The 26,196-nt window shown below is 39.4% G+C and overlaps 1 protein-coding gene across 5 annotated transcripts in view; it reads right to left on the reverse strand.

Moving 5' to 3' along the window:
- Positions 1-8,828: 8,828 nt before the first annotated feature.
- The window catches only part of ARHGAP18 (Rho GTPase activating protein 18), a 100,725-nt gene continuing 83,357 nt past the window's right edge, over positions 8,829-26,196 (reverse strand). For all 5 annotated transcript variants that reach the window (XM_075748055.1, XM_075748054.1, XM_075748057.1 and 2 more), the window contains exons 9-15: positions 25,535-25,694; positions 22,891-22,973; positions 21,495-21,701; positions 20,542-20,688; positions 15,134-15,258; positions 13,858-13,919; positions 8,829-11,189 (exon numbers count right to left, since the gene is read on the reverse strand). In XM_075748055.1, the coding sequence (XP_075604170.1) occupies positions 11,098-11,189; positions 13,858-13,919; positions 15,134-15,258; positions 20,542-20,688; positions 21,495-21,701; positions 22,891-22,973; positions 25,535-25,694 (876 nt within the window). In that variant the 3' untranslated portion in view covers positions 8,829-11,097. The remainder of the gene's footprint in view (positions 11,190-13,857; positions 13,920-15,133; positions 15,259-20,541; positions 20,689-21,494; positions 21,702-22,890; positions 22,974-25,534; positions 25,695-26,196) is intronic.

Below are 26,196 nucleotides of genomic sequence, written 5' to 3' on the forward strand. Positions count from 1 at the left end.
ATCTAGAGAGTACAGTTCCTCCTGCCTTGGTTTACCAAAGCACACCTTGACATAAACTGTCAGGTTGCTACGGTGTCAGAGCCCCAGATGCTTTTTCTTTACCTGAATTCCGTGAGAGAATTGATATGTTTTTGTGAAGGGGGACCTACTCCAGCAAGGAACCCAACAGAGACTGGCTGTAAAGCTTAAAAGAAAAATATTTAAAAGAAAAATATTTAAAAGATAAAGAAAAGTGGAGCTGCCCACAGGTGGCAATTGTATCCTTTGAGAAGTGCAATACAGGGAAAGCATTAGAAGAGAATAGAAAGGTCTTAGAGCTGCACTGACAGGGCTGAAGAAAAATTTACATATATATATATTTATTTATTATTAATACAGCATTCAAAGGCAAACTCCACAGGGATTTGGACACTCTTTAACTCCCTTTACTGTGTGCTACATAATGTAATAGCACAAAGGAGCAGGCCAACACCGCTGACCCTACAAACAATACCCAGAATGCTAATCACGGCAGAAGCCTCAAAACACTGTGAAGGGAGAAGACGTGCAGTCAAGGCACAGGTCAGAGATGAGAAATAAAAGTGATTCCTCAAGGGCCTCAGGGCTCTGCTGGGGCTGGGTCAGACACGAAGCTTGGCTCCAGGGCAATCCAACAGTGTCAGCACCAGCAACTTCCCTGGCTCAACTTGTCCGAGACCAAAAAATTCAGATAAGCAGCAGCTTGTGTGCCACAACAGCTCTATGCCTATCCAGATGCTAGAGAGTCCACCTGAGGTGCTCAGAGACTATTCTTCAGCTGAATGGTAACAACAGGACATGAAGTCATCACTGTTGCAGCCCCTCCAGTCACAAATAAGCCACAGACACAACATGGTGGAGGAAAGGAAGAAACAGGGTAGATCTGCTGGCATGGATCAGCTGGACATCACATAAACCAAAACGCTGATGGAAGTTGATCCAGAGGTAAGAGGTTTCCCAGACATCTGCATGACTGTCATACATACGTTTGTCTGTCCTGTGGCCAAGTGACATGTGCACACAGACAAAAAACCCCATCTCTCTGCCCAAGACAAGAGGAACTCGGGAATAGAGAGATGCACTGTTTGACCAAGACAAGAGGAATCTGTGGATAGAGAGATGCACTGTTTGACCAAGATGAGAGTAGCTCAGGGGAGAGATGCACTGATGACACTGTTCATGACCCTTGTGCTTTCCTTCTTCCGTGCTGGAGCTGATGTAGCAAGAAGTCTCATGGTGGAAGATGACAAAGTTAATGAAAACAGAAGTGATTCCCTAAATGAAGTCAGGACAGTGATCCTAGTTGTTAGGAGAGGGGCAGGCCATAGCATGAACTATCACTGAAACCATCGATTATCTGTGATGTTAGCAGTCCTTGGGTTAAAAATAGGTGACCTCACAAGCTGTGAAGAAAGATGTGAGGGGAGAGGATCTGTTTTTATGGTCTACCTACACCAGAAAGTAGATGACCAAGTAGGAAGTTAAAGGCTACATCAGTAGTAGTCCTCTGAAATGCTCCTACTGTTGCAATGGTACAGAAGTGGTACAGCAGGTGTGGATCCAATGGCATCTGAGGAAACTTCTGGAACACACAGAAGAGAGGAAATTTGTGCAAGAAAGATATTCTTCACTTATGCCAACACAGAATCATGTTGCTACCACTCCTCAGTTTTAAACCAAAGGCAGATGCAGAAGAGCACACTGTTCAGAAATAAGCCACATACAGAAAAGCTCCATAATTTCGAATAAAAGCAAGTGAAAGTGAAGCAGAAGAGTGCTGTTTAACAGGAGAGGAAAAAAAATTTAAAAAATAGAGATGATTAGAAGTCTTAACATACACACACACCTTGATTTGATTAAGAATATTACTATGATGGGTATATAAAAAATCTGAGAGTGGGGACTGATACGCTGCAGAACACAGTAGTAATAGATACAAAATCCATGCACAAGGAAGTGTGATGTGCATATGCAGAGAAGTAACAGAGATTCCCTATGAGAAACACAGATTCCCAATGGGCTGAAGTTCCATGAAAGCATAGAGAGGAAGAACATGGTACGAGGGACCAAACATGAGCACAACAGCAAGGGTCGTATACTGAAAGAGGCTTGGAGATCAGAGAGGCTGCAAGCTGAACTATGAAAGATGCCAACCATCCCTATGCATATGTGCTGTATAAGATACGAAGCTGCACATTTAAACACAAAAATAATTGCCTCATAAAGTAATTATTTAGGAAATGCACAAAAGGCAAAGCAATTCCTGACTAGTTCTGAGGAACATGCAGGATCTGGTTCCGAATGCTGCAGAGATTCATTCTGCTATGCCCCAGATATACCAAACTGCAGGAGCAGCAAGAGTACCTTCCCCCATTTTCTTTAGATGAGACTAAATTAAAAAAAAAAAAAAAAAAAAGGCAGCTTATTTAAAGAGAAAATCCCCAAAGATATAAGCCAACTGTTAAAGCGTTAATATTCAACCTTTTTGTTATTTAATCATTTTACCAAAAGATACACTTTGAAAATTTAAAGCCATGTCCAAGTAGGAAAAAAAAAAACCAAAACAAACCAAAACACACAGAGAGTCATATTTTATGTAAGATTATAGTGAGCAGGCCAAAAAAGGGTCTGAGGAACAACTTTTTAAAAGGGTGTAAAATCAGTTTTTCTTTTCTCAGGAGTAGGAGGTCTGCCAGAAATTTATAGGACCAATAATTAATGTGTAAATGGAGAGATCAAAGCAGAGAACACAACAGAAAAGCTAAATTAATTTTCTGCACCTATATAATATCCTTAGAATTTACAGGAGTGACTCTGGAGGAACTCGCAAACTGAATTTGAGTAAAAAGCTGTAACGCAAACAGAGAAAATTAACACTAGCTAGTTATCAGCACCAGATGGTCTTCACCCACAAATTAAACAGAACTCAAGCATGACACAGCTGAATTGTTAACTGTAGTAACCCACTACTGAAGATAACATTGTTCTTTTATAAAAAAAGTCACGACTCATGAACCTATTGGAGTTTTTGAGGAAGCTCATATATGCATGTGGATAAGGAAGACCCCAAAAATAAAAATAAACATCAAAAGTCTTAATTAAGAAATAAGGTTGCCATGGGGAAAAAAAAAGAAAAAAAAAAAAGAAAAAAAAGAGAAAAAAAAAGGAAAAAAAAAAAGGTGCTCACATGGATAAATGAATTTAAAAGATGAGAAAGAAAAGGTAGGAATGCACAGTCTCATTGCAGGCAGGTCACCAGTGTAGCACTCAGGCCCATGCTGAACTTGAGGTGAGTAAATGAAGCGAAAAGGTTGGTTGCTGATACTGAATTATTGAAGATTCTAAAGAAACAAACTGCAGAGGGCTCCAGACGGACCTCACGACACTGGTTGCCTCATGACTGGCTGGTAAAAAAATGACAGATGAAATTCAGTCTTAGGTATAAAGTAACAAATATGAGAAAAAGTCCCAAACCGCATTCACAGTGATTGAATCTGAACCGTCTGCTAAGCCTTCTGAGGTTACACAGATGAGTGCTGTTTCTGGCCATTCCCCCTGCACATACTGTAGATGGAGCACACTGGCACAGAGAAAAACATCGTCCAGGGCAGACCTTTACTTTTTGTCTCTGTCTTACTAACTGCCTGAATATTGCTAAAGGGCTTTATAAAAGAGTAGGAGGGCTAAAAGGATGTAAAAATAAAGGTAGAGACAAATGAAGAATAGCCACTCTAACCAGTATTGCCCACACTCAGCATTTCTTAATGGAATCTTTAGGAAATTATTTTGTAACCTTAAGGACATCTCAAAGTGGGGTACTGAGGTGGGCACCTCTCAGCTCTGTCTTTCACAGATAGCAAAGCCCCACAACGAGAGCCTCAACGCCATTTCTCCTACTCGGGCTCTGGTTCCTGCTGAAAGAAACTCCCTTTGTGCAGACCAAACCAGATTTATGAATAACCACAGCTTCTGGCTGCCGATAGCAGAGGAGGAGCATCCAGAATAAGAGCTTGGGAGCTCATGTGCTCATTGTGCTCAAAGCGCATCGTGAGAACGTATAATTAAGACAACTAAATTAGGTTAGAAACACTGAAAGTTTCAGACTAATCCAAAATCAGAAGGCAAGATTTAAATCAAACAACTCTTCTCAGATTAGGGGAAAAAGTGAATCAGCGAGAAACCAGTTTCCAGTTGCTAATCGAACACAGCCCAGCGTCTGGAATCTCAGTCAGGCACTCGAACATTTCTGAGCAATTCATTTATTCGGGGTCATTTGGAGCGAGTCATGCATCTGTATGCTGATAACCCGCAAGGGATACTCCAGTAATTCACGCAAGCTTGCGATTTCCTGCTACGCAAAGCTTCCTATCCTCGCAGTTTCACTGTGCCCAGACAACCGGACACTGAAGTTGCACCTGACCGATGCACCATCTCAGATGGGTGAGTTATGTGCTGCCTGACTAGCCACAGGTGTGAGAAAAATATATTTGTGAGAAAGATACATTACGTACATTAATTTGGGAAGTCAATGAGCTCTCAGGGCAGCTGGCAGGATGGATGGCATGAAAGCAGACAGGGACACACAAATTACCGCTGGCACAGATTACATATATGTAGTTAGAGCACTAGATGATATTTTAAATCCTCGCTTTCTCCAAAAGGTACTGATTTACCATTATTTGTATTGGGGGAAAAAAAAAAAAAAAAGAAAAAAAAAACCAAGCCAGGAGATTATCATCAGACGGATGTACTCCGTTTCGCGGCCCCCGCGTTCGGCCGGCCCGGCCCGGCCCGGCGCAGCACGGTACGGCACCGCCACCTGCCGCCTTCCCGGCGGCGGCAGGAGACACAGAGAGAAGAGGTGGCGGAGCTGCGGAGCGCCAGGGTCCAGTCAGGACACCCGGGGGCGGCTGCCCGCGCTCCCGTACCGGGATTTCACACACACAGAGCGGCTTTCGGACAGGGGGAAGAAGCAAAGAGGTGCATGCTGTAGGGCTGATCCTCCGCTTGTCCCCAGTGGGGTGATGAATCACTCCGGAGAGCAAACACACATTCAGGTGATAGTTCCACCGCTCTGAAGACACAAGAAATCCCATCGGTAACACAGAGGGGAAAGCTCATTTGGCAGTAAAGCACAGAGGTTTTGGCTCTCCATGTGAATGAGTGTTATTTACTGGTCTTACTTCAATTATCCCGAAAGGGACTAGTCGAGGAGTGGTACCATCTGCAGGACTTTGAACCACCACCACCACCACCTCCGTATGACTCAGAACAGAGGATCTGAATGGCAAGCTATATTCCCGCTACAGTTTAAAACCTGCTGATTTAATTTGGTCTGATCTTTGTCCAGGATGAAGGTTCATTCCCAACAGACCCCCAAGCGGAGAGAGCAGACGTACCGCTACTCGCCTCCCCACCTGTGTGAACACTGTTAACCGCAGGTACAGCTCAGGCCAGGAAGGTGCTCACTTGGACGCTGAGTCCAAAGGGGGATGGTGGACAAGCCGTACTAACCAGAAGTTTGCACCACAAAAGCCAGCCCAGCTGCACCCAGCTTCGGCAACAATCACCCACATCAAGTCAGCAAAGAAGATTCGGAAGTCAGAAGGCAACACAAGCAAGTGCCTTCACAGACATCCAAACGCCAGATGCCAATTCCCGATGGTTGGCTGGGAGCTCCAAGCACAGCCTCCCTCCACGGTCAGAGCACGCGTACGTTCCCTCTCCTGCATCTCCTCTGGTGCCTCAAGAAAGAGTGAGTTTATGCTGTCATCTTCCCTTTGATCAAAGCACTCATACTGCCTGTCTCCCTCCCAGTTGTCTAGCTTTATGAAGCTTGTAGAAACTTAATTATTTTTGAGACATTCCCTCCCCCAACTCCGTTTGCCAAAAATGACTGAAGTCTGCCAACAGATTCAAAAGTAATTAGGGGAAGACATACACAGGCAGGAAGATTACCCCAGACACCTTTCCTTTGGAAACCAGGCTAAAAACCACAGTATCGTATTTATTAAAACAGTCCCCTGAAGTCAGATTCGTGATTGCTGTACTTCTGTTATTGGCAATATAGCAGATTTTTAAAACAATTCTTGGAGGAGTATATTTGGTTTCTACAAATCAGATTGATTTCACCCCTTCTAGCTGCAGGCAAGCCATTTATGAGGACTTTTCCTATCTGTTAAATGAGGATGATAAGTACTTACCTAGCTCAGATGTGGTCTCTGTGCAAACACAAACAGTGAAGATCTTATAAGCATTGCTCTACATAAAAAATAATTATTACAAATATTTCTGTAAGATCAGTGCATACACATTTTATTCTTTTTGAATGGCTGCAACCTTTCAAAAATAGAAGCACAACAGAGGTCTAATCCTCAGATATATTTAAGGGTGATACAGAGAAAATAATTCATGTAGCCAATCTTTTGCCAAGTTAGCTTTTGGCTGCAATTTAACTCTTAATACTTAGTAAAAAAGCGTATTTTATTGGACAGTTCCATTGCTTTTAAGAAGAATATCTGACAAAGAAATCACGGGCTGGAAAAAGTTTCAAGCAGGCCTTTCTCAAACATTTCATTATCAGGCAACGCTCACTGGATAAAAATGTATCTCCTTAACCTTTGAATTCATCTCAGTCATACCACCGCATACTGAAAGGCCTGAAGGAAACTCAGCCAATGTTTCCACACATCCAGATCCATTTGTCTTCCTGCTCCCTACTGCTTTTGTGAAACCTCACCAGCACATTCACACACGCTGCTTTTTTTATAGATTCATGATAGAACGGTTTGGTTTGGAAGGGACCTCAAAGCCCATCTAGTTCCAACCCCCCTGCCATGGGCAGGGACACCCTCCACTAGACCAGGTTGCCCAAAGCCCCATCCAACCTGGCCTTGAACACTTCCAGGGAGGGGGCAGCCACAACTTCTCCAGGCAACCTGTTCCAGTACCTCACCGCCCTCACAGTGAAGAATTTCTTTCTAACATCTAATCTAAATTGACCCTCCTTCAGCTTAAGGCCATTACCCGTTGGCCTGTCACTATGTGCCCTTGTAAAGAGTCCCTCTCCAGCTTTCTTGTAGGCCCCCTTCAGATACTGGTAAGCCGCAATTAGATCTCACCGGAACCTTCTCTTCTCCAGGCTGAACAACCCCAACTCTCTCAGCCTGTCTGGGCTGCAAGCGCACATTGCCAGCTCATGTTGAGCTTCTCATCCACCAACACCACCAAGTCCTTCTCCTCAGGGCTGTTCTCAATCCATTCTCCGCCCAGACTGCAGTTCTGCTTGGGATTGCCCCGACCCCTGTGCAGCACCTTGCACATGGCCTTCTTGAACTTCATGAGGTTCACATGGGCCCACCTCTTCAGCCTGTCAAGGTCCCTCTGGATGGCATCCCTTCCCTCCAGCATGTCGACCGCACCACACAGCTCGCTGTCGTTGACAAACTTGCTGAGGGTGCACTCGATCCCACTGAGGACCACTTGTCACTGATCTCCACTTGGATATAGAGCTGTTGACCACAAGTCTTTGAGCGCCAAATTCCTTATCCAGTGCATAGTCCATTGATCACATCCATGTCTCTCCAATTTAGAGACAAAGATGTTGTGCAGGACAGTGTCAAATGCTTTGCACAAGTCCAGATAGATGATGTCACTTGTTCTTCCCTTATCCACCAACACTGTCACCCCATTGTAGCCCACCAAATTTGTCAGGCACAATTTGCCCTTAGTGAAGCTATGTTGGCTGTTACCAATCACCTCCTTATTTTCCAAGTGCCTTTTAGCACGGAAATCCTCTTCTCCAGGAGGATCTGCTCCATGATCTTGCTGAAGAAAGCAAGAAACCTCATTGACCTGCAATGTGAGAAAAACCTGCCATGCTGCTGCCTGCCTCAATGCTGGTCATGCAGGGATGACAGCTTTCTTCTTAGTGTTTGTGCATGTCCATGGATGGCATGTGCACTTCAATGAAGGTGGGGAAGTCGAGGAGGCTATGGAAAATGAGTGCAAACTCTTTGGCCTTTGAAAAGGACAGGCAGTGTGAGAAAGGTGTCAACACCCCACGCAAGCATTGTGGACCCCTCCTAAATATACATTGGGGGATGATTTTTGAGCACAAACCTGTCCTTTCTTTCATGCTCCACAACATCCAGGTGGTGGTATGAGGGGCCACCACCTGCTTCCCCACTCCTTCCTTACCCCCAGCCCAGCCCTGCAGTGCGAGCAGAGCAGCAAGGACTCGTTCTTCGTGTGCGTACGTGGGGTTGCACACTAAGTGTTAAATCAATTAATCTGTCAGCTTGGTGAAAAAAACCTGTGGATGTGTTTCCCAAGTCGTCAGTCAAAAGATGATCAGCTGCCAAATTGCCCTGAATAAGCAACCCAGGCAGTGTTGTCTTTTAATGATAAAAGATTTTTATCAGCTTACCTGAATGCATTTTGGAATTCCCCCTTGTGGCCTAATTTAATTCTTTAATTATGAGGAATTAAGAGCCAGTATTTTCAATAAATGCTGAGAGGATTGCTTTTCCCTCGCATATACCCAATAAGTGTTGTATTATGGATTTAGTTAAGGTGCACTGTGATTGTGGCAAACTTTTAAACTTCTAGCCAGTATTTCCTTTTCCAGCAGGCATTCATGTTGCAAGACTCTTTCTAACTTACCACGTAACTTATCAATGTTTCTTTTCATACACAAAACTACAAACCACTTGCAAAGATATAAAGTGTGAAATTAAAAAATAATCACCACTTAGTGCCAACTGTGTACGTTTTACGTATAAATATAATAACTCAAGTGAGAAAATAAGTCAGAAAAAAACAACATTTAATTATAAAAGAGCTTTTTAAATTAAAAAAGATAATGGCACTAAACCAGAAACAAAGTTATTTAAGAGATCATAGCCATAGGGTGGTTGTAATTTTATCCTGAAACTGTACAGCTGTCCTATCATCTGCACTTTGCTCCTGATTAAAATAACATCTAGAGATCCAGTAACAAGTCACTTTTACAGAACTACAATGTATTATGAAAACACACATCATTTTTGTATTACATGACAAAACCCCCCTATATTTATTACATTAGATTCATAAATATTTACCTAAGCATTGTACTGGTTTTCTACTCTACCCCTTACATTTAAAGAACAGGGAGTGTGGTTTGTTCTATTGACAAAATGATTTGTCTTACAGGGTTCGCCCATAGTGGCACAGTGCTGCACCACGTAGGGTACCCAGTGAAATGGAGCTTCGAGGGCAGTACAGTCACATTAGAACAATTTCCTATGTTACTCATCCGGCTTTTCAGAATTCTCCAGTGCTTTCTTTCCATATGAAAACAGCCTTTGTCTTTAAAAAAAACAATAAATACTTATGCCCCCAAAATTGTTCATATGCTGTGATAACTAATCAGTAGATGTCTAATTTTTCTATGACCTTTCAGAGTTCTGTTTCACTGCTTATATATAAAATGGAGATTTTCAGTGGTTACTTTGGGAACAACACAGTTAGGGCCTGTATCTAAAGCTCAGCAGAAAGGCCCTTTATTGCTTTGATCATGTAAAAAAATGTAATTCAGTCCTTGATTGTATGTAGAATATTCCCTATGAGGTCAATACAACTCTGTGTGGGCACTGAAAGAAAATATTTCATTCCAAGTATATCATTTCACAGTAGTTATTTCAGGTAGTCAGCACGCAGGTGTGAGCACTTAAGCACGGCTGAGCTAGTTTACAAATAAATTGTTAAGCCATACACAAGCTAGTGAGCCCGAAGTGCTGCTGTGGGACTGGAGTTCTGGAGCTACAGTCCACAGCTCTTTCTGCTGCAACAAGCCATGTCAGTCTACAATTCATTATCAGTGAATTTCACGGGGAGCTTTCAGTCCTTCCTGCAAAGAGAAGGATTTGCAATAGTTCACCGTTGGACTATTAATTTTTTAACTGGATTAGACAGCATCTATCGGCATAAGGGAAATCAGAACTTGATTTCTAGCCTTGTCCAGGATAGACCAGCCATAAAGCTGATGGTAGATAATAGCCAAAAAGCCTACGTGAACTCCACAGTAGGCCTTTATACTGAGTTTGAGTGAAAGGTTTGGTGGTTTACTACCTACGAAATTCAGACTACAGTTTCCCTCCACAGTTATCTTATCCTTCCTGCAAATTTTTATTGTGCTAGTAATTGGCAGGTTTTGGCAGTTCACAAAATGTGACCTATCAGATGTCCAAAAAAACTGAAACCAGTGTATGTAACATGGCTGCATCATTGCTGAAAAACATAAAGGTCTTTCTAGTGCATGACAATATTCCAGAAAGGACACTGCCAAGAGCGGTTAGCTTCAAAAATTACTCACCTTGTCACATGGTCCTTTTTTTTGTTGTTTGTTTAAATAGTCTCAAGAATACAATCAATTGGAATAAGAATAAAAAATATTTAAAAGATCTAGCAAAAAAGCTGCATAGAAAGCATTTTCACAGTTGTTTTTAAATAGTTTTCATCAAACTTTACCTAGAAAGTGAACAAAATTAGGACTTCCAAAGACAAACTACATTGCATTGCAGTTTTTTCCTGTGAATTTCACACTTACTTGGGAAATTCGTATAACTGGTTTTAGGTATTTTTAATACTGTACCATTCAGAAGTGCTGATCAGGATTTGGTTCTCCAGTGTACTAGCACTGTAAAAACCTATATGAACACACAATTCTACACAAACAGATTGTAGATCTCTAATATAAAGAGGTTAAACATCTGTTTGAAAAATAAATTCTTCTGAAACAAGACCTACCAGATGGGAGGTAGATTAGTGCCATTAAAATATTTAAGGTACTTATTCTCATTTCAAATATGAGTGGGAAAACTGTGCTATCTTCAAAATTTTGCTGTAAGTAAAACTGAAAATTTACTGGTAATCACTGTTGGGTTTCCATCACTTTTTTTTTTTAAAAGAAAAAAACTAGGTAAGGTTCTATTAATATAGATAGCAACTGAATGTTGAAAGGACACACTATCCCTTTGAAACATTCAGCTTTACAAAGTAAGTCCACAGGTTGTTCATTTGCCATTAGTTGTGGGCTTAGCTCTGCTTAGGTTTTATAACCCACTCAGCGTTCGGGTTGAGCTGGTATAGGTCCTTCATGTAGGTCTCATCATCAAGGCAGCGTTCTCCTAGAAACAGAAGAGATGTATGGCTACATCAGTACCAAAAAAAAGGAAACAATTTTCAAAGTTCCTGTTGCTATTTGATTCCATTTAGGTTTTCAAGCCCTCTCTGTGGTATTAAACAAAGGATAACGCAGCTAAAACCTAGAAGTGGTCTTACCTTTCCCATTTGTCTTGGAGAGGAAGGGGGACAGAGGAAGAAGGAAGGAGAGTAGGGGCTGTGCCACCTCTGTGGCCATTCTAGGTCAGATTCTTCACACAGACCATGCACATGGGAGCTCCCCTCTGTGAAGGTTTAGGAAAAAAGGAGCAATGCTGTGGTCCTTTCATGGTTTTATCCAAACACTAGGTTCACATATGCATAGAAGCCCATTAAAAACTTCAGGTTATTTTCCTCTTCTTAAACGGGAAGTTTGAGCAAGATTTGTCCTTGCTAAGAAGGTGTTACTCCCTATCCTGCTCCTTCTGGTCAGCAGTCCTACATAGCACTTGTAATGGTTACTGTCCTAGGAAGGAAAAGTAGTACAGTGTTCTTGGTGCGTTACAAGCAATTAATTTACGTCTGGTAGTTATGATGAAAATAGCACATGCTCATCCATCAAGATCTGCGTACTCTTCCCACTCCCCCACAGGCAAAGCATTATCTCATGCATTTGCAGCTCTACATCACAGACCCTCTCCTGCTCCACCATGTAAGTGGCTGGGGTAGATGGCTCATGGCCAGCCAGACATTTCTAGCACATAAGCTCCTGAAGCAGGAGGCAAGCAGAGGTGCAACGCTGTAGCTGGGTTTGTCTGCCAGCTATTTGGCCTCCCTGCGCAGGCAAGAAGGCAAGACTTCCTGCTCAACCTGGCTCTGTCTCCATCTGCTCCCTCTCCATCCACTCTCCTTGCCAGGTGGCAGCCTGTCTTCCCTCTAGGATTTTTACCCCAACCTACTGGACCTGGACCGCCCACACTGCTGAACTAGGCCCTCTCCCCCACAGAGCACAGCATGTTCAGACAGTCAGCACACAGGGACAGTGGTTTGCCATGTCCCTATCCAGTCCTGGTCATGAAGTAATGGCAGAAGTCCTGTTTGGTGCCTTGAAGCCCTATATGGTATTAAGTACTCCAAAAACATCTGGAGACTTCAGCAGCTCCATCTGCTAGGGGACAGGACTGTAGCATTACACATGTTACAATTATGAGCATAGGGGTAAGCATATGAGTGTATCATGAGCCCGTCGAGTCTTCTCGCTTTTACGCTCCCTCTACATGAGTCAGTCACACTGGGCAGCAAGAGAGAATGGCAAAGATCAGGACAGCTGGAGTACTTAAACCTGTACAGCAGGTTAAAGTCAGGGAGTTTCTCTTATCTCAACGGAGAATATTAATAAGGACTAGTATTTGTAAGGGCTGATTAAAGTTGAAATTGTCTGGAAGTAAAGCATTCAGACAGGGAAAACATCTAAGCTTCCTATCCTATTTCATAACAAAACAAATCTGCAACTAGCCATGTATTTTCCCTAAGAGACATACTATTTTGGTCACATGTTTAAAATGAGACTACGTTGTTCCAGTTTCACTGGAATTCTGTTACAAAATCTTTTTTCTACAATGATTACACCTCTGTACAACAAACAAGATACTCCTCTCCTTTAAAAAAGTCTTATATCTGGGATCACAACCTGCTTTAACAGGCATAGCAAATGTATGTACATCTTGGATATGCAAGAGAACATATAATACATTAATCTGGCATCCAGCTATCTCAGTAACTTCTTTTATGACATCAGACTTAGTAAAAACACTAAAACAAATCTGTTGTAGAGAACATAGGAAAGTGTTATTTTTAATTTACTTTAAGTCTTTTGGTTTCGACACACACACAAAAATAATTGATTTAAAACAGTGATTAGGTAAAACAGAAAAATGCTGGAGGTAGCAATTTACATACAGGATTTAAACTTGCAGAGTACAGAAATACTGGCTATTCATGGAATTTTTAAACTTCAAATAAAGTTTAACAGGTCACGGTTGATAAGAAAAAAGTAAATGTATGTTAAATCAAATACTGTTTTCTATTTCTTTGCTGAGCATATGAAAAATACCATGATCAGAAGCAGATTCCCAATGCAAAAATACTTCTGCATTCATCAAAGAAAATTTAGAACTGCGTCCAAAATTATCCTTTGGCATTAACCTTGCTGGTCTGTGATTTGCTTTAATCAGGAGGGTCTGGAAGACACAGAGCAGGAAAGACTAACCATTGGAAAATTTTATCACTGGGCATCTTTCTGGTTGAGCGTTTTTTTCCCCAACGGAACCTGCAAGCAATGCTCAAATGCAGAGCATGAAGGACCGTAAGTTCACTTATTATGCCTCAATACAAAGAGATGAATAAGATGAACTTCAAGCACCTTCCTATCCAACCTTTCTGTGCTTCCTCGCTGTACATACATATCAGGAACACCTGTTACAGCTGCCATCTTCCTCTGGGAGAGATAATACGATACTACTAAAACAATGATCACACCAACATCTCTGCTTCCTTCTCCCCAAGGTTAACTGTCTGCCTTAGCATCAGGGGGAACTAGGGACATGAATAAAAATGCAACCACAGTGAAGCCAATGGACAACATGCCAAGGAATCCTATTCTAGCAAAAGAAGTTGTTCAGAAGCCATTCTTACCAATATTTCCTCCTATTTCATAAAGAAAGACCTCTTCTTTCTTGAGTGTTTGGACATTTCCACTGTCAGGAACAAAACACAATGAATAACAATATTACGAAAGAGCCTGTACACCAGCCACTTAGACATGTCCGGGAGAAACTATGCTAATTAAGATCAGCTGTGTACCTTTCGTAAACCCTTCATGTTTATACTCATTTACTGATGAGTAAGTGAATGAGAACACCCTTGCATGCTAGTGCAAATGAATAGTCCTGCAAGTAAGTAATACACTATAGAAAAGGCAAAATAAGATAGACGTGAGGAAACTGGGGTTTAGAAAAGAATTCCATTGTTATTAGCAAATAGCCTTTATATTTACCCTCTGATTTTTCTTTCACTGCTGCTGCAAAAATAAGTATTCCCCTCAAACACTTCATATTTCTGAAAAAGCCTTATGGTTGGGTGGGAGAAACCACATTCTTGCTGGTTTTAATTTTGATGCAACTAAAAGAAGTAAAAAACAGACAGTGGAAGAATAAAGTCCCCATATTACAAAGGGATTCTATTATTCTCACTGCTTAATTGTAATAATATATGCTAAGGCACAGCCAGAAAATAATTTTGTGTCAAAAGTGGAAACCTCTGAAAACATTTAGGAAAAAGCAGCTTCTTAGTCTCAACTAGTATGCCACATTATTGCTTTGGCATGAATAATTATATGTGATGCACTCGTGTGTTAAATATTTTTTTTTTGCTAAGTATAGTCTGATTTCTTACTTCGCTTGTATATATAAAAAAAAAAGATGTAAAAGTTTGATTAAAAATTCTCCCTTTCTAAATGGATTTGGATGACTCAAATGTAGCTTTCCCTTTAAATCACTGCACATGCACAAGATTTGCACATATTTATATTATAATACCTATACTGTAGCTATATATAAATGCATTTTTTACAAAATACTTTCTTTCTCCCTTTCCTTTGTTTCCTAGACTTATTTTCTTGGAGTTCCCTTCTATCTTCTCCCCAGAAAGTTACAAAAATGTTCCTGACCCATCAGATTAAATAGCAGTTAATCATTTACTAATGGCACTCGTATTCCTGAAGGCTTCATGAGCTTTAATGACATTAGGAGCACTATGTTAATTCCTCAGTCATGTATTGTAATAGGCCTAAATTCGGCCCAAAGGTTCATAATCTCACCTGGACTTAATGCATTTTCAAACTTTTTTCTTGATATAATATATGAAAAGCCACCTCTCCCAAAATGATAACAAAATAAAAATGTGTTTGTACCTTTTCTGGCTGAGAAACCTGGCTACTATATCACCGGCTTTCAGATCTTCTGTCAGCTGTATTGCCATGGAAACTTTCGAAAGATGAGGCGCTTGCACCCGTATCACTCCCTGAGGAACATCAGCCTGCAAAGCAATAACGGTGTTGGAACAAAGCTGCTAGAAGCTGGCTTTGATGAGCTTCTCAAAATACAGTATGGAATAAGTGACTTAGTACAGTGTTCTGTAAGTACACTTAACTACTATCTACTACACTTCACTGCAGAAATGTGATAACTACACAGTAATTCAGTAAATTACATCAGACCTTCAAATCTCTTTTTAACAGCAGGGAGATCTTTGGAACAAAAGAATGGTAGTGTTTAATTATTTTTCAAAGATGTTAAGAATAACAATTACTGCTATATTGAGAGCACACTTTGATATGATAGGAAGCATATGAGATTGATATGGAAAAGACTTGCTGCATGCATGAAAGCCAGGCAACCTCCCTGCACCACCCCCTTCTAAAACTTCCAGAAGAAACCTTTCCACTTTCAGTTCATGTGAATTTCATGCCAAAAAAAAAGAAATCACAAAGTATTCACGGGTCAGTCTACTTTAAGTGATTCCTCTTTTCAAATATAATTTCCTTTTACAACGGATATTCACTACTGCAGCTTTTTCTCCCTATTTTTTATTCTCCAGAATATATTCAGCTAGTCAACCTGCAGGTCTGACTACATAATAGATTTGTATTTTATTTCAACCCAAAAATCCTTGATGATGAATATCAATCATATTAGGTACAGAAAAGGAGGGTTCCAAAGGACAGTTTTTCTGTTCAACTTGCAGTACATGACATTTGAAGTTTCAAAAGGCATAATTTATTTGTGAATAAGGTCCTAATTTCTGTTCCTGGAAATCTTGAGGTGATTTTTCTATTCGTATTACATTACCATTTACCCAAATGTACTCATTTTGATAGGAAAAGCAATGTAAGAGTCTCAGTAGTCAAGGTTGATTATGACAGTTCATTCTCTTCTTTTCCCCCTTATTTACTGCAATTGTAAGGCTGAACATTTCTTCTTCCATAATCAATGAACAAATCTGGGCACCTGTGAATGTAGGATAGCTTCTCTGACACCATTTGAGTTAAACGAATATAGAACAAGTATAAATGTGAGCAGAATCAGAACCACAGCTTCCTGAGAAAGCTAAAGGCTCATTACTATACAAGTGACAAGCTACGGTAAGTAATTTTAACCAAACAATCCTTCTAAATCTAGACTTTTTATTTATTGATTTTAAAAACACTAGACTTCATAACTATTTATGCCTAAGGCATTAAGATCACCAAACTGAAAATTTGTTTCATAGTAATCATGGAATAAAAGATTCGTAAGCCTGTAATGGATCTCAAAGAGCAACTCCCTAAATTTATCCCTAAATTTGTCAAATCTGGTCTTTAAGGCCTCAACCTATGGAAACAATGTCTGTAGCCATCTGCTAGGAAGTCAACATCCGCTTATACATCTTTTGTCTCTTTCCAAACTGTTTGGATCCTGGCAAAAGGAAAGGAAACTTTTAAGGATGAAATGGTTATTTATAGATGTCCCTAACTGATCTTTCATCAAATTCAGCATTGTAAATTTAAATTGGTTTTCATTTTTCTATACAATTCTGTATCATTTTGTCTCAGCTGATTTTAATGGAGCTTTTCCAACCTTCAGCTGGATAACAGGGTTTTTTTTCTCTATACAGCAGGCTAAAAACCTGCCTGCTTTGAGTGTATGAGAGAAAGAACAAGAAGTGTCCACAGAGCTGTAACATTATGGTCACAGATCAAACAGAATAATTACTTTGTTTATTCAGACAGAATCATTATTAGCTCAGCTAATGAGTGCATTTTGCCACTTTCACCACTTTACAGAAATACATTTACAGAAGAACTCATGCCAGCTGTACAATATGTTTGCGGTGCCCAACTATAGAGAGAACAGATACTGAGCATCCCCTACCCCATTCACTGTGCAAATTGGTGGGAAAGAAAATGTGGTCATAAAATGTCTAGGAGCAGTGTCACAGAAGGACCTGTTCTCTGCACAGCACAGTTCATCAGGCTAGATGAAGACAGGAATGAAGTGACTATGCAGTATTTTCACTAATTACTCAGATGACAGAATATAATATATACTTATTAAATGTGCAAATGATACCAAGCAGGAATGGGGCATGAGCATTATGAAGAACAAAACTGGAATTCAAAAGGATCTTGCTAGATGGGAGACAAAGTCTGAAAGAAAATGGGATGGAGTTGTTCTCTTTGAACTGCGAAGTGATGCACCTAGTTTGGGACAAAAAACTGTAAAACTGTATAAAGAGAAATTATTTAGCAGGCAAAATTTTTAGTTAATAATCTGGCATTGCAGTGGATAACAAATTCAGCAAGAATCAGTAATGTTATACTGTGAAAACTCAAAAGGATTATGCAAACAGAATGGCTATGGGATGCAATGGTTATTCTAACCTATTAGATAAGATTAGATTAGATTAGATTAGATTAGATTAGATTAGATTAGATTAGATTAGTATTGCGTTGTGCTACTAACACGATCATTGTCGTGCTGGAAAATTGCAACATATAGAAGAATACAACAATAGATGGTATAAATCTGGCTATGCTAGTAGGTAATTTCCACTCCTGAGGGCATCTTTCTTTGCCTAGCTAGAGCATTATGCACCCCAACAGCAGCATAAAGACTTAATCCCTAACACAGACTTGGGACTGTAGGTGTGCATATGTATCCCAAAAAGCAATTAACCCTCACAAGCCCTCTAATATTAACCACTCTCAACTAACCCTCATGAGCCCTCTAATATTAACCACTCTCCGCACTGTACAGAGATCTTGCCCAAAGTTTGCAGTAAATGCTAGTTAACCTCTGTCTTAAAAGGGGAAATGTGATTGATAGAGAGGCCTCATCAAAGATGAAATTTTATCCAAATGAGCTGACTGCCATTAAGAATGCAGATATTGAGATATTTCTGGAGAGTATGAAAGTGACTCAAGCTCTGTCCATCTATGTTTAATCATGTGGGGTGCCACAGCACGTGGCAGAAAGTAGCAACTTTTGCTTAGTTTTCATTCAGTTGCATGCAAGATAATTAACTCTCAAAAGTTTCAAAAGTCTTCACTGGAGTGGGGATTCACCACAAGTCTGGGTGCCTCAATTGCCATGTAATGGTGGAATGCAGTTCAGGAACTGCACAGGAAAATCACCTCAATTTCAAATTAAGGCAGTATAAGTTGAAAACTGGGAGGAAAAAAGCCCAACCAATTTTCCTTAAAGAATGAGACAATTTTTTCTTGCAAAAATGTATAACATCATCATTCACAATGAAGCCTTATCACTCCAGGAATATGATTTAAAGAGTAATGTTCTCAGGCACCCAAATTACTGAATGCTTCAAATAAGCATGATGGATTTGTGAAAAACTGTACCATTTAATTTTGACAGAAATCCCCACAGATTTCTAGGGCTTAAAAAATTCTTGAATAGTAACTTTACATTTACATTTGGGTATGTATTACATGAGACTTCAGTGCTAACTCTCCAGTGGATTAAAAAGGCATATTTTACTCTAAAATACCAACAACACTCAATTACAAAAGAATCCAGTACCTGAAGTTGCAACAGCATTTGCCTGTTTCATTGTATTCGCTGTTATTTCTATGTTGAACAGGGGATGGCAGCATTAAGTGTCATCTCATTATAACCCAACTGAATTGTATTCGAAGAATCCTTTTCTTATCAGACAGCATAAAACAAATGTCAGTGTTTAACTAGCTTTATTTTAAAATTGTATGTAAGTCCTCATTCTGTGTACAGATTCTTTCATACAGATAGATACGAAAGTAAGGCAAAGTGATGCCTGGGGAATTAACTAATTTTGGACATTAAGAGATGTGTCAAATACTGCATACAAAATGAGGTAGGAACACTGAAGTATACGTCTCCAGTAGATATTGGATGCAGTTGTCCAAAGGATCCTGCTATCTGCACATTCAAAAAAGAAACAAGGCATACTTGCAAGATCAAACCAGGAAGATTTGAGGATAATATGGCATATTCATTTGCCATATTCTATTTCTTGGCTTAATAGCTTAAAAAAATGCCTTTACTAGAATATGACAACCCTTTTTTGTAAGTTTGCCATACACATATTTGAGAAGAAAAACACAGACCATTCAAACCAATGCATTTTTACAAGCTACCACAAGATGTCTCTAATTCACCGGAATCTTCAATATGACTTCAACCCACAAGGTGATATTTTCATACCACCTAAATCTGGTATGTATTCATTATGTTATCAGGATACACATATTTGGTGTTAGCTGTTTATATATTTAAAATAACTTTGTAATCATGTATTTCAAATGCATTATAATGAAGATACTTGCATAGGCTAATGAGCGTTAAAAAATTGTAATTACTAACTTCATTGAAATCGTAAATAATAAGCAATTTCAAGGTACATAAGATACATTTTTGAAAAGCTTCCATGTCAGTGGGAACAGTTCAATTAAAATATTTCTAAAGTACAGGAAAAAAATCACACAATAATGGCACAGGTTTGGGTTGGTTTTTTTTCAATGTAAAGAATGCGTGAAGAGCGTTACACTGTAACTTATGCCTTGACATCACTGATGGGTCTGGTAGAAGTCACTTATCTAATGGATAGATACTGAACTGTAGATTAAATACACAGGGGTAAGTTGGCCGTAGACACTTGGACAATAGCTGCGTAAGAAGCTGTTTATCAGGTTTTTACACTTTTTTTATCATTTGGGGTTTCTTGGTGTGGGCAGGTTGTACATGCTCTAGCATGCTCCACTTTACAAGGAATAGTTAAAGATTCATTGAGACAAAGAGTACAGTGGTTTGGGAACTTCTGTAGGGGGAAGAAGGATTAAATTCTAGGTTTTTTTCCAAACACTATTAAATATCAAATAGCTAAATCTAGGTATTTATTTTTTAAGTAAACACATGGTCTACTGTGATTTCAACTGGCCAGCAATGCATTTAAACATGGGTACAGTAATACTGAGTGTTGTCACTACACTTGCTCCTTCTACAGATACAGGCCTCATGTACTTTTGTTTCAGATGTCCAAATTGAAACAACCTACGGGGGTATCATTTTTCAGTATAGAAATATTTTGAAAAATCTGGGAAAACAAATAAACAGCCCAATCCTTTTAAGTGTGTCATACTGGTAATCCATAAATTATGAAACCCATGTTAACTTGCTATCTTTTGAATTTCTCAGTTAAATAAATGCAGATATCTCCTCTGCTATATCCACTTTTTCGCTAGAGATGACAGTCTTATTAATAAAGTATTTCAGATGTATGTTTCCTTACATCATTAGGGGTCTTCTCCTGTTTCTCATGCTTTTCCCGGTCATATGCCATCTTTTTCAGAAGTTTCTTCATAGCTTTGTCCTTTTTCTCCTTCTTCTGGCTTTCAATGTTTTGTTTTCTCACTTGGTTAACAATAAACTTAGGAATCTAGATTAATATAGATAGTAAGTATGAATATCTACATAATTTCCTTAAGTAACTAACTTATCAAAACTTTGTAAATCAACAGATTGTCAAGTAGAACTCAAAAGAATAGTATTTATTTCCAGTAAAAATTAAAGACTCAAATCATGTAAAGCTGTAAAATATTTTTAAAACTACTCCATTTGTGATGTTATATTCCATTCAGTAGGCTCTCAGGGGAAGAGAGGTGGAATCATGCAGTGTTTTTACTTTCCTCAGCCAAAAAAATTCACTCAACACTTAGTCTGTACAATGGTGATAACAACTTTTCCTCGCATGTAGCAAAGGTCAAAATTGTTTAAAGTTGCTGATGGACAACAAAGCCCAAACTTCTCCAGTCTATCTAAGTTAGAGTTTTGCTTGAGACCATGACACAACTTCATGTTTTATCAAAACATGTTTTATATAATACGAAGTTTGGCCCAAAAGGGAAATGAACTAAACCACTGTGTTTCCTGCCAATATCTCTAAGCAGAAAAGAATAAATTCCTCGTAACAATGCATACTGATAGGCCAAATACAAAGATCCCCCAAGGACTTATTTTTGAGTTCACATATGGTACATACAATATTAAAAATCTGACCATCAGAGCTTAACTCTACCATAAAATATTACGATTCTGTTTTGCTCCTGTAAGGGTTACCTATGAGCAAGAACTCAGCTGGATGGAGCTGATCTTTCTCTAAATCATGGAAATTCATATTACTTCTTTGTTTGGATGCCCTGTTTGAGAAATTTATGATTTTCCCCCCCTTAAGAATACACTTACTGTCCAGAGAAGTTTTTGGTACTGAATCATAAAGCGCATGACATTTGCTGTTCCAGCTGCCATAACAAACTCGCTTTGTTCAATAGTCTTTGAGCCAAACCCATGAAACGTGAAAAGGTTTGGGGCCATCACCATCGCAACGTTATTTAACGTCATCTTATTTTTGTCTCGATGATCAATTACCCTTTGAAGGAATTCAAGCAGTACCTGAAATAACAGCAGAACTTACAGCTCAACTCTGCACATGAAAAAGTTACAAGAGAAACATAATGTTATATATTTTTGGAAAAAGCTCTTCATTCCTAATAAAACCACATGAAAAGCAATCAGTAATAGGATGTGTGGATATGTTTGTTCACAGGACTCCAATGCAAATTTTGTTTCCTTTAAGTAATGAAGTAAATCATTCTCATTATTTTTGTGGATAACATTTTCAAAAGCATTCAAGTGACTTGGAAGCTCATCACAGTCAGATTTTTTTTCAAAACTCTCGTTATGTAGGTGCCTAAGTAGCATCCCACAGATGCTTTTGAAAACGTTACTGTTGGCTTTTCTTAAATTGAAAGTGAACACAATAGTGCCAGCTGTCATGGTTATGGAAACATGGAGTGGCTAGTTCTGTAAGGTAAACAATTTGTGAATAAACCACTGCATTGTGAATGACAGGTTACAAACTGTCAATCTTCAATTAATTCAGTTCCAGATATTTGTAACTCAACTCAGGAGCCCTCCTGACAGCTTCCACACAGTAAATAAACTCAAAAAGAAATGTTTAAACAATAAGACTTAATAGGATTTTTTGCCTGTAATAGAAGATGCTCTGCATCCTACACAAACCCTGCAAATTCATTTTTGATTGTAGCAATTTTAATAGTAAGCATATTCTGAAAAAGATGAATAGCTTTGCTACAAAAGGACAAGCCTAAATTGGAAGACTTCATGTAACGTGTTGCAAATACCAATAGGGAGTGTAAATTTTGAGCTTATTGAGAATTGAAACAAACAGCACAGAGAAAAGTGGGGAATAAAAATGAAGAGCTAAACCCATTTCATAAAAGCAAACTCTCATCAATAATATTATAACACTGTTTATATTTTGAATTGGAAATAATCACTCCTGCTGCAAAAAAAGGAACAAAACTTGTAAGAGAAAAGGTCGCTCACTGGGCAATTATTATTGCAATCTCCTGGAAAAAATTCAAAACACATTCTTAAAAGTCATTTGGGAGGAATTAGAGTCCTAAGTTGGTTTTTTTTCCTGAAGTTCTGTGAAATGTGAAAGAAGAAAGAAACACTAGTTTCAGCATTTACTTTGAACAGAAAAAAAGAATGTTAAAAGACAACAGCATTCATCACAGAAACAAACAAAATATTTCTGCAGGAAAAGAATTCTAACCTTCAGAGTGTCTCTGTTTGCTTCAGGTAGAAGGAGAACCAAAAGATTCAAAGCTTGCAGTTGCTGTTTCTTCATTGGAAGACCTGCCAGTGAAGCACATGAACCTCAGTATTCTAAAACTATCATTTGTCCTGAAAAAGCATGATTTTGAAGAGGAAACCTCTTGCAAAATTCTGAATGTATACACATGGCTAATTGTCATAGTATGACAAAGGACTGGCAGATACTTTCTGATACTCATTTCCAAATGTTCTTTTAGGATTCAGTTGCTGTATGACTCAGCACTCTTCTGGCAATACTTTCTAGATGCCTTGTGATTCTTTATTTTGCAATGTTACAAGAAGAAATAGTCAGCTAACGGTTCCTCCCTTTTTGAGCCTGTGCCCCAACATATGAAAGGGTATATTCAAAATTGCTTTCACAGTTTCTCTGATTGCCTTAACAGTTGCACAGTCTCCCAAGTCACCCACGCAGAATGAATACCACGTGTTGCTGAATAAGGCAGGTCTCCAGCGACATAAGCAGCAGCAGCTGCAATGGCAAACCAGTGAGGAAAAAGCCAAGAGCAGAGAAACGTAACACATATCTACAGCAGTGAGTGCCATACCAAATGTGTCAAGCTGTCATTAAAGAAAAGTGATGTTGGTTCTGCCTTTTACCCAATTGTTTAGTGGTACGTCATTCACCCAAGACACAGGATGAGTGCATCGCTACACTCCTCCACCTCCTAGAAGAGCTCCTACATTCTGGCAGTGTTGAGCCGCAGAAAGCCTCAACTCTCTCACGTTTGTCACTTGCGATAAACTTCCTCCTGTCATGCTTTAGAGGACATGCTCTGGCAAGTCTTCTCAGCAGATTCCTAATGAATCAAGCCATACGTAAAACAAGTGAAGAAGGAGGTACCTGCACTTGACATCGTTTTATCACGCTATTTCAAAATTCAACAGGGCTGTTCTCATGCAACCTGCTGGGATTCCAACTGAACTGATATTTCAAATACATTTCATCCAAATCAGTTTGGGAGATATGCAAAACCCAAAACTTCATCAGTGAAATAAAAAACCTCCCTTGCTAACTATTTTCTACCATAATAAAAATTAAGGACCTGAATAAATGAGTGACAAATTATGTAGCCATTTAAAACATGCAAGTAGTGATAGTGTATCTACCTGCTCTAGAAAGATATACATTAAAAGTAAGGGTTAAATTTAGTTCCAAAACAGCATGTCACAACGCTCAAAAAGCAATGAGAATCAACCTTTTCCTAGGAAAGTAAGCAAAAATACAACTGCAAAACAATTAAAATTTGTTACTTCAATCAAGGTTTTCTGTCCACCTAAATAACAATTATATTTTACTTGTTTGAATTACTTAAATTAACAAATAAAATTGTTTAAATTCACTATTTAAATATTTAATTCTAACCACACTACCTAGACACAGTATCATGAAAAACACTGATTACTGTCACAAAGATGGCCCTTTTTCTCTAACACCTAATCTTATTACACATAGCCAACAAGACGGGCAGACAATTTAAACAATGGGAGGCTATGAAGTGCTATGTCTGTTTTGCATCAAATCCTTTGGCTCAATATAGAAGGTGTTTTGGATCCTGGCACCTGAATATTTTCTGGGTAAGTAAAACCATACAAGCCTTCAGACAGCTTAGGAGCAGCAAGCAGAAACCCTCCTGGCTCCAATCAGTATCCAGTAAATGGAACAACCTTGAGGAGCTGTTTGCTGCCAGCACCATATGAAAGCATCCTGGCCAGCTTTCATTTGCTACCCAGTACTGCAAAATCAACACCACTACGCAGCAGGCCTAAGCCCTAGCCCCCTACTCCCACCAACTTAATGGCCTTGAAAGGCTGCTCACAACCCGGAGACTGACACAGCCCACAGTTTTTAAGAATATTTGTCTGTCTGCCTGTCCGTGGGAATTCGTTGAAAGTGTCCCTTCGAAATGAGCCATCACTCTGCCTGCAGACAAGGGGAATAGATTTTTCTGAAACTTGCACTCCTGTGTTGGCTGGGGAGCTAATGTATGTGGATTCATTATCACCAAGCTGCTCTCTTTCAATTGCAGCTGGTATGTTTGCTGTCTTGGTGACCAGTTGGCAAGGAGGACATTTTCACAGGAACTTGCTGATCTCAAGGGACCAGGGATTATCAGCAGTTCTGACTATTCTGCTCTAACTTTTCCTGTTGTAAACGGATAAAATACCCTAAACAGTATAAATTACCATTTGTTAGATTTTCTGCAGACCTACTATATCCTTGCTGTTGTTTTCCTTTGAAGCAAATACTGTTTTACACACACACACACACACATACAAAAATCGTCATACAATTTGCTTATAACTCATCTATACCTCCTAACGACTATCAGAAACATCTTATCAGAAAGTGGCAGTGTGCTTTCATTTTATGTGTAAACTATTAAAATAGATGTTACACAAAAAATGTTATTTGTACATTAGCAAAAATATGCCCAGTCTTTTCTCAGGAGAAGTCATACTATTGTTACTGAATTTGCTTTTCAGTTTCACATAGTATTAGCGAAAATACTGCCATGGCAAAGAGGCACTTCTCTGCACTGCTATCAATTCTTTGCAGCTGAGACAGAAAGGACACTACTCACTCTGTACATCTTGGAAAGCTTTCAGATATTCTACAGTGAGGAGTGGTTGAGGCAGTTCACGGATGAAGAGTTTTAAAAGACTTGCTGCATCATGTTGCTTTACATTTTCCCAGTTGAAAGTCCCTTCATAAAATTTTGCTTCCAGTTCTTGGCAAAGACTCTGAAAGGCAGTAGATACAGAGAGTACCAATAACGCTGGGCTGCTGGAAATCATGTATTATACACACAGCAGTACTTTCCATGCTTTGAAAGGGGGAAAAAAAGGGACATCTGAAATATCACTGAAGTCCAGCTGCCACTGATCTTTTGCTACAAAAAGATAAATTGGGGATCAGAAGCACTGCAAGTAAACATATAGTAATAGGCAGCGGACAGCCGAATCATACAGGAAGAAACCTCATAGGCCTGCCTCAAGGCCAGATGGAATATACTGTAAGAACCAGATATCATACTCATTCACGTAAGGGTTATGACTTCCCCTCCCCCAAATATTAAGATATGGCTGATATACTTTGCAATTCTGAAACTACTACCAAAGGGTGTTGCTGCAATGCATGCACGACCATTTTCATAAACAAATACGGCAATTATGCATGTTGACACACAGTTTCCTATCAAAAACACACCGAAGTGAGTCTGTTTCTCCTTTTAAAACACAGGGA

This window comes from Balearica regulorum, chromosome 3, assembly GCF_011004875.1.
Source record: "Balearica regulorum gibbericeps isolate bBalReg1 chromosome 3, bBalReg1.pri, whole genome shotgun sequence".
Lineage (NCBI taxonomy): Eukaryota > Metazoa > Chordata > Aves > Gruiformes > Gruidae > Balearica > Balearica regulorum.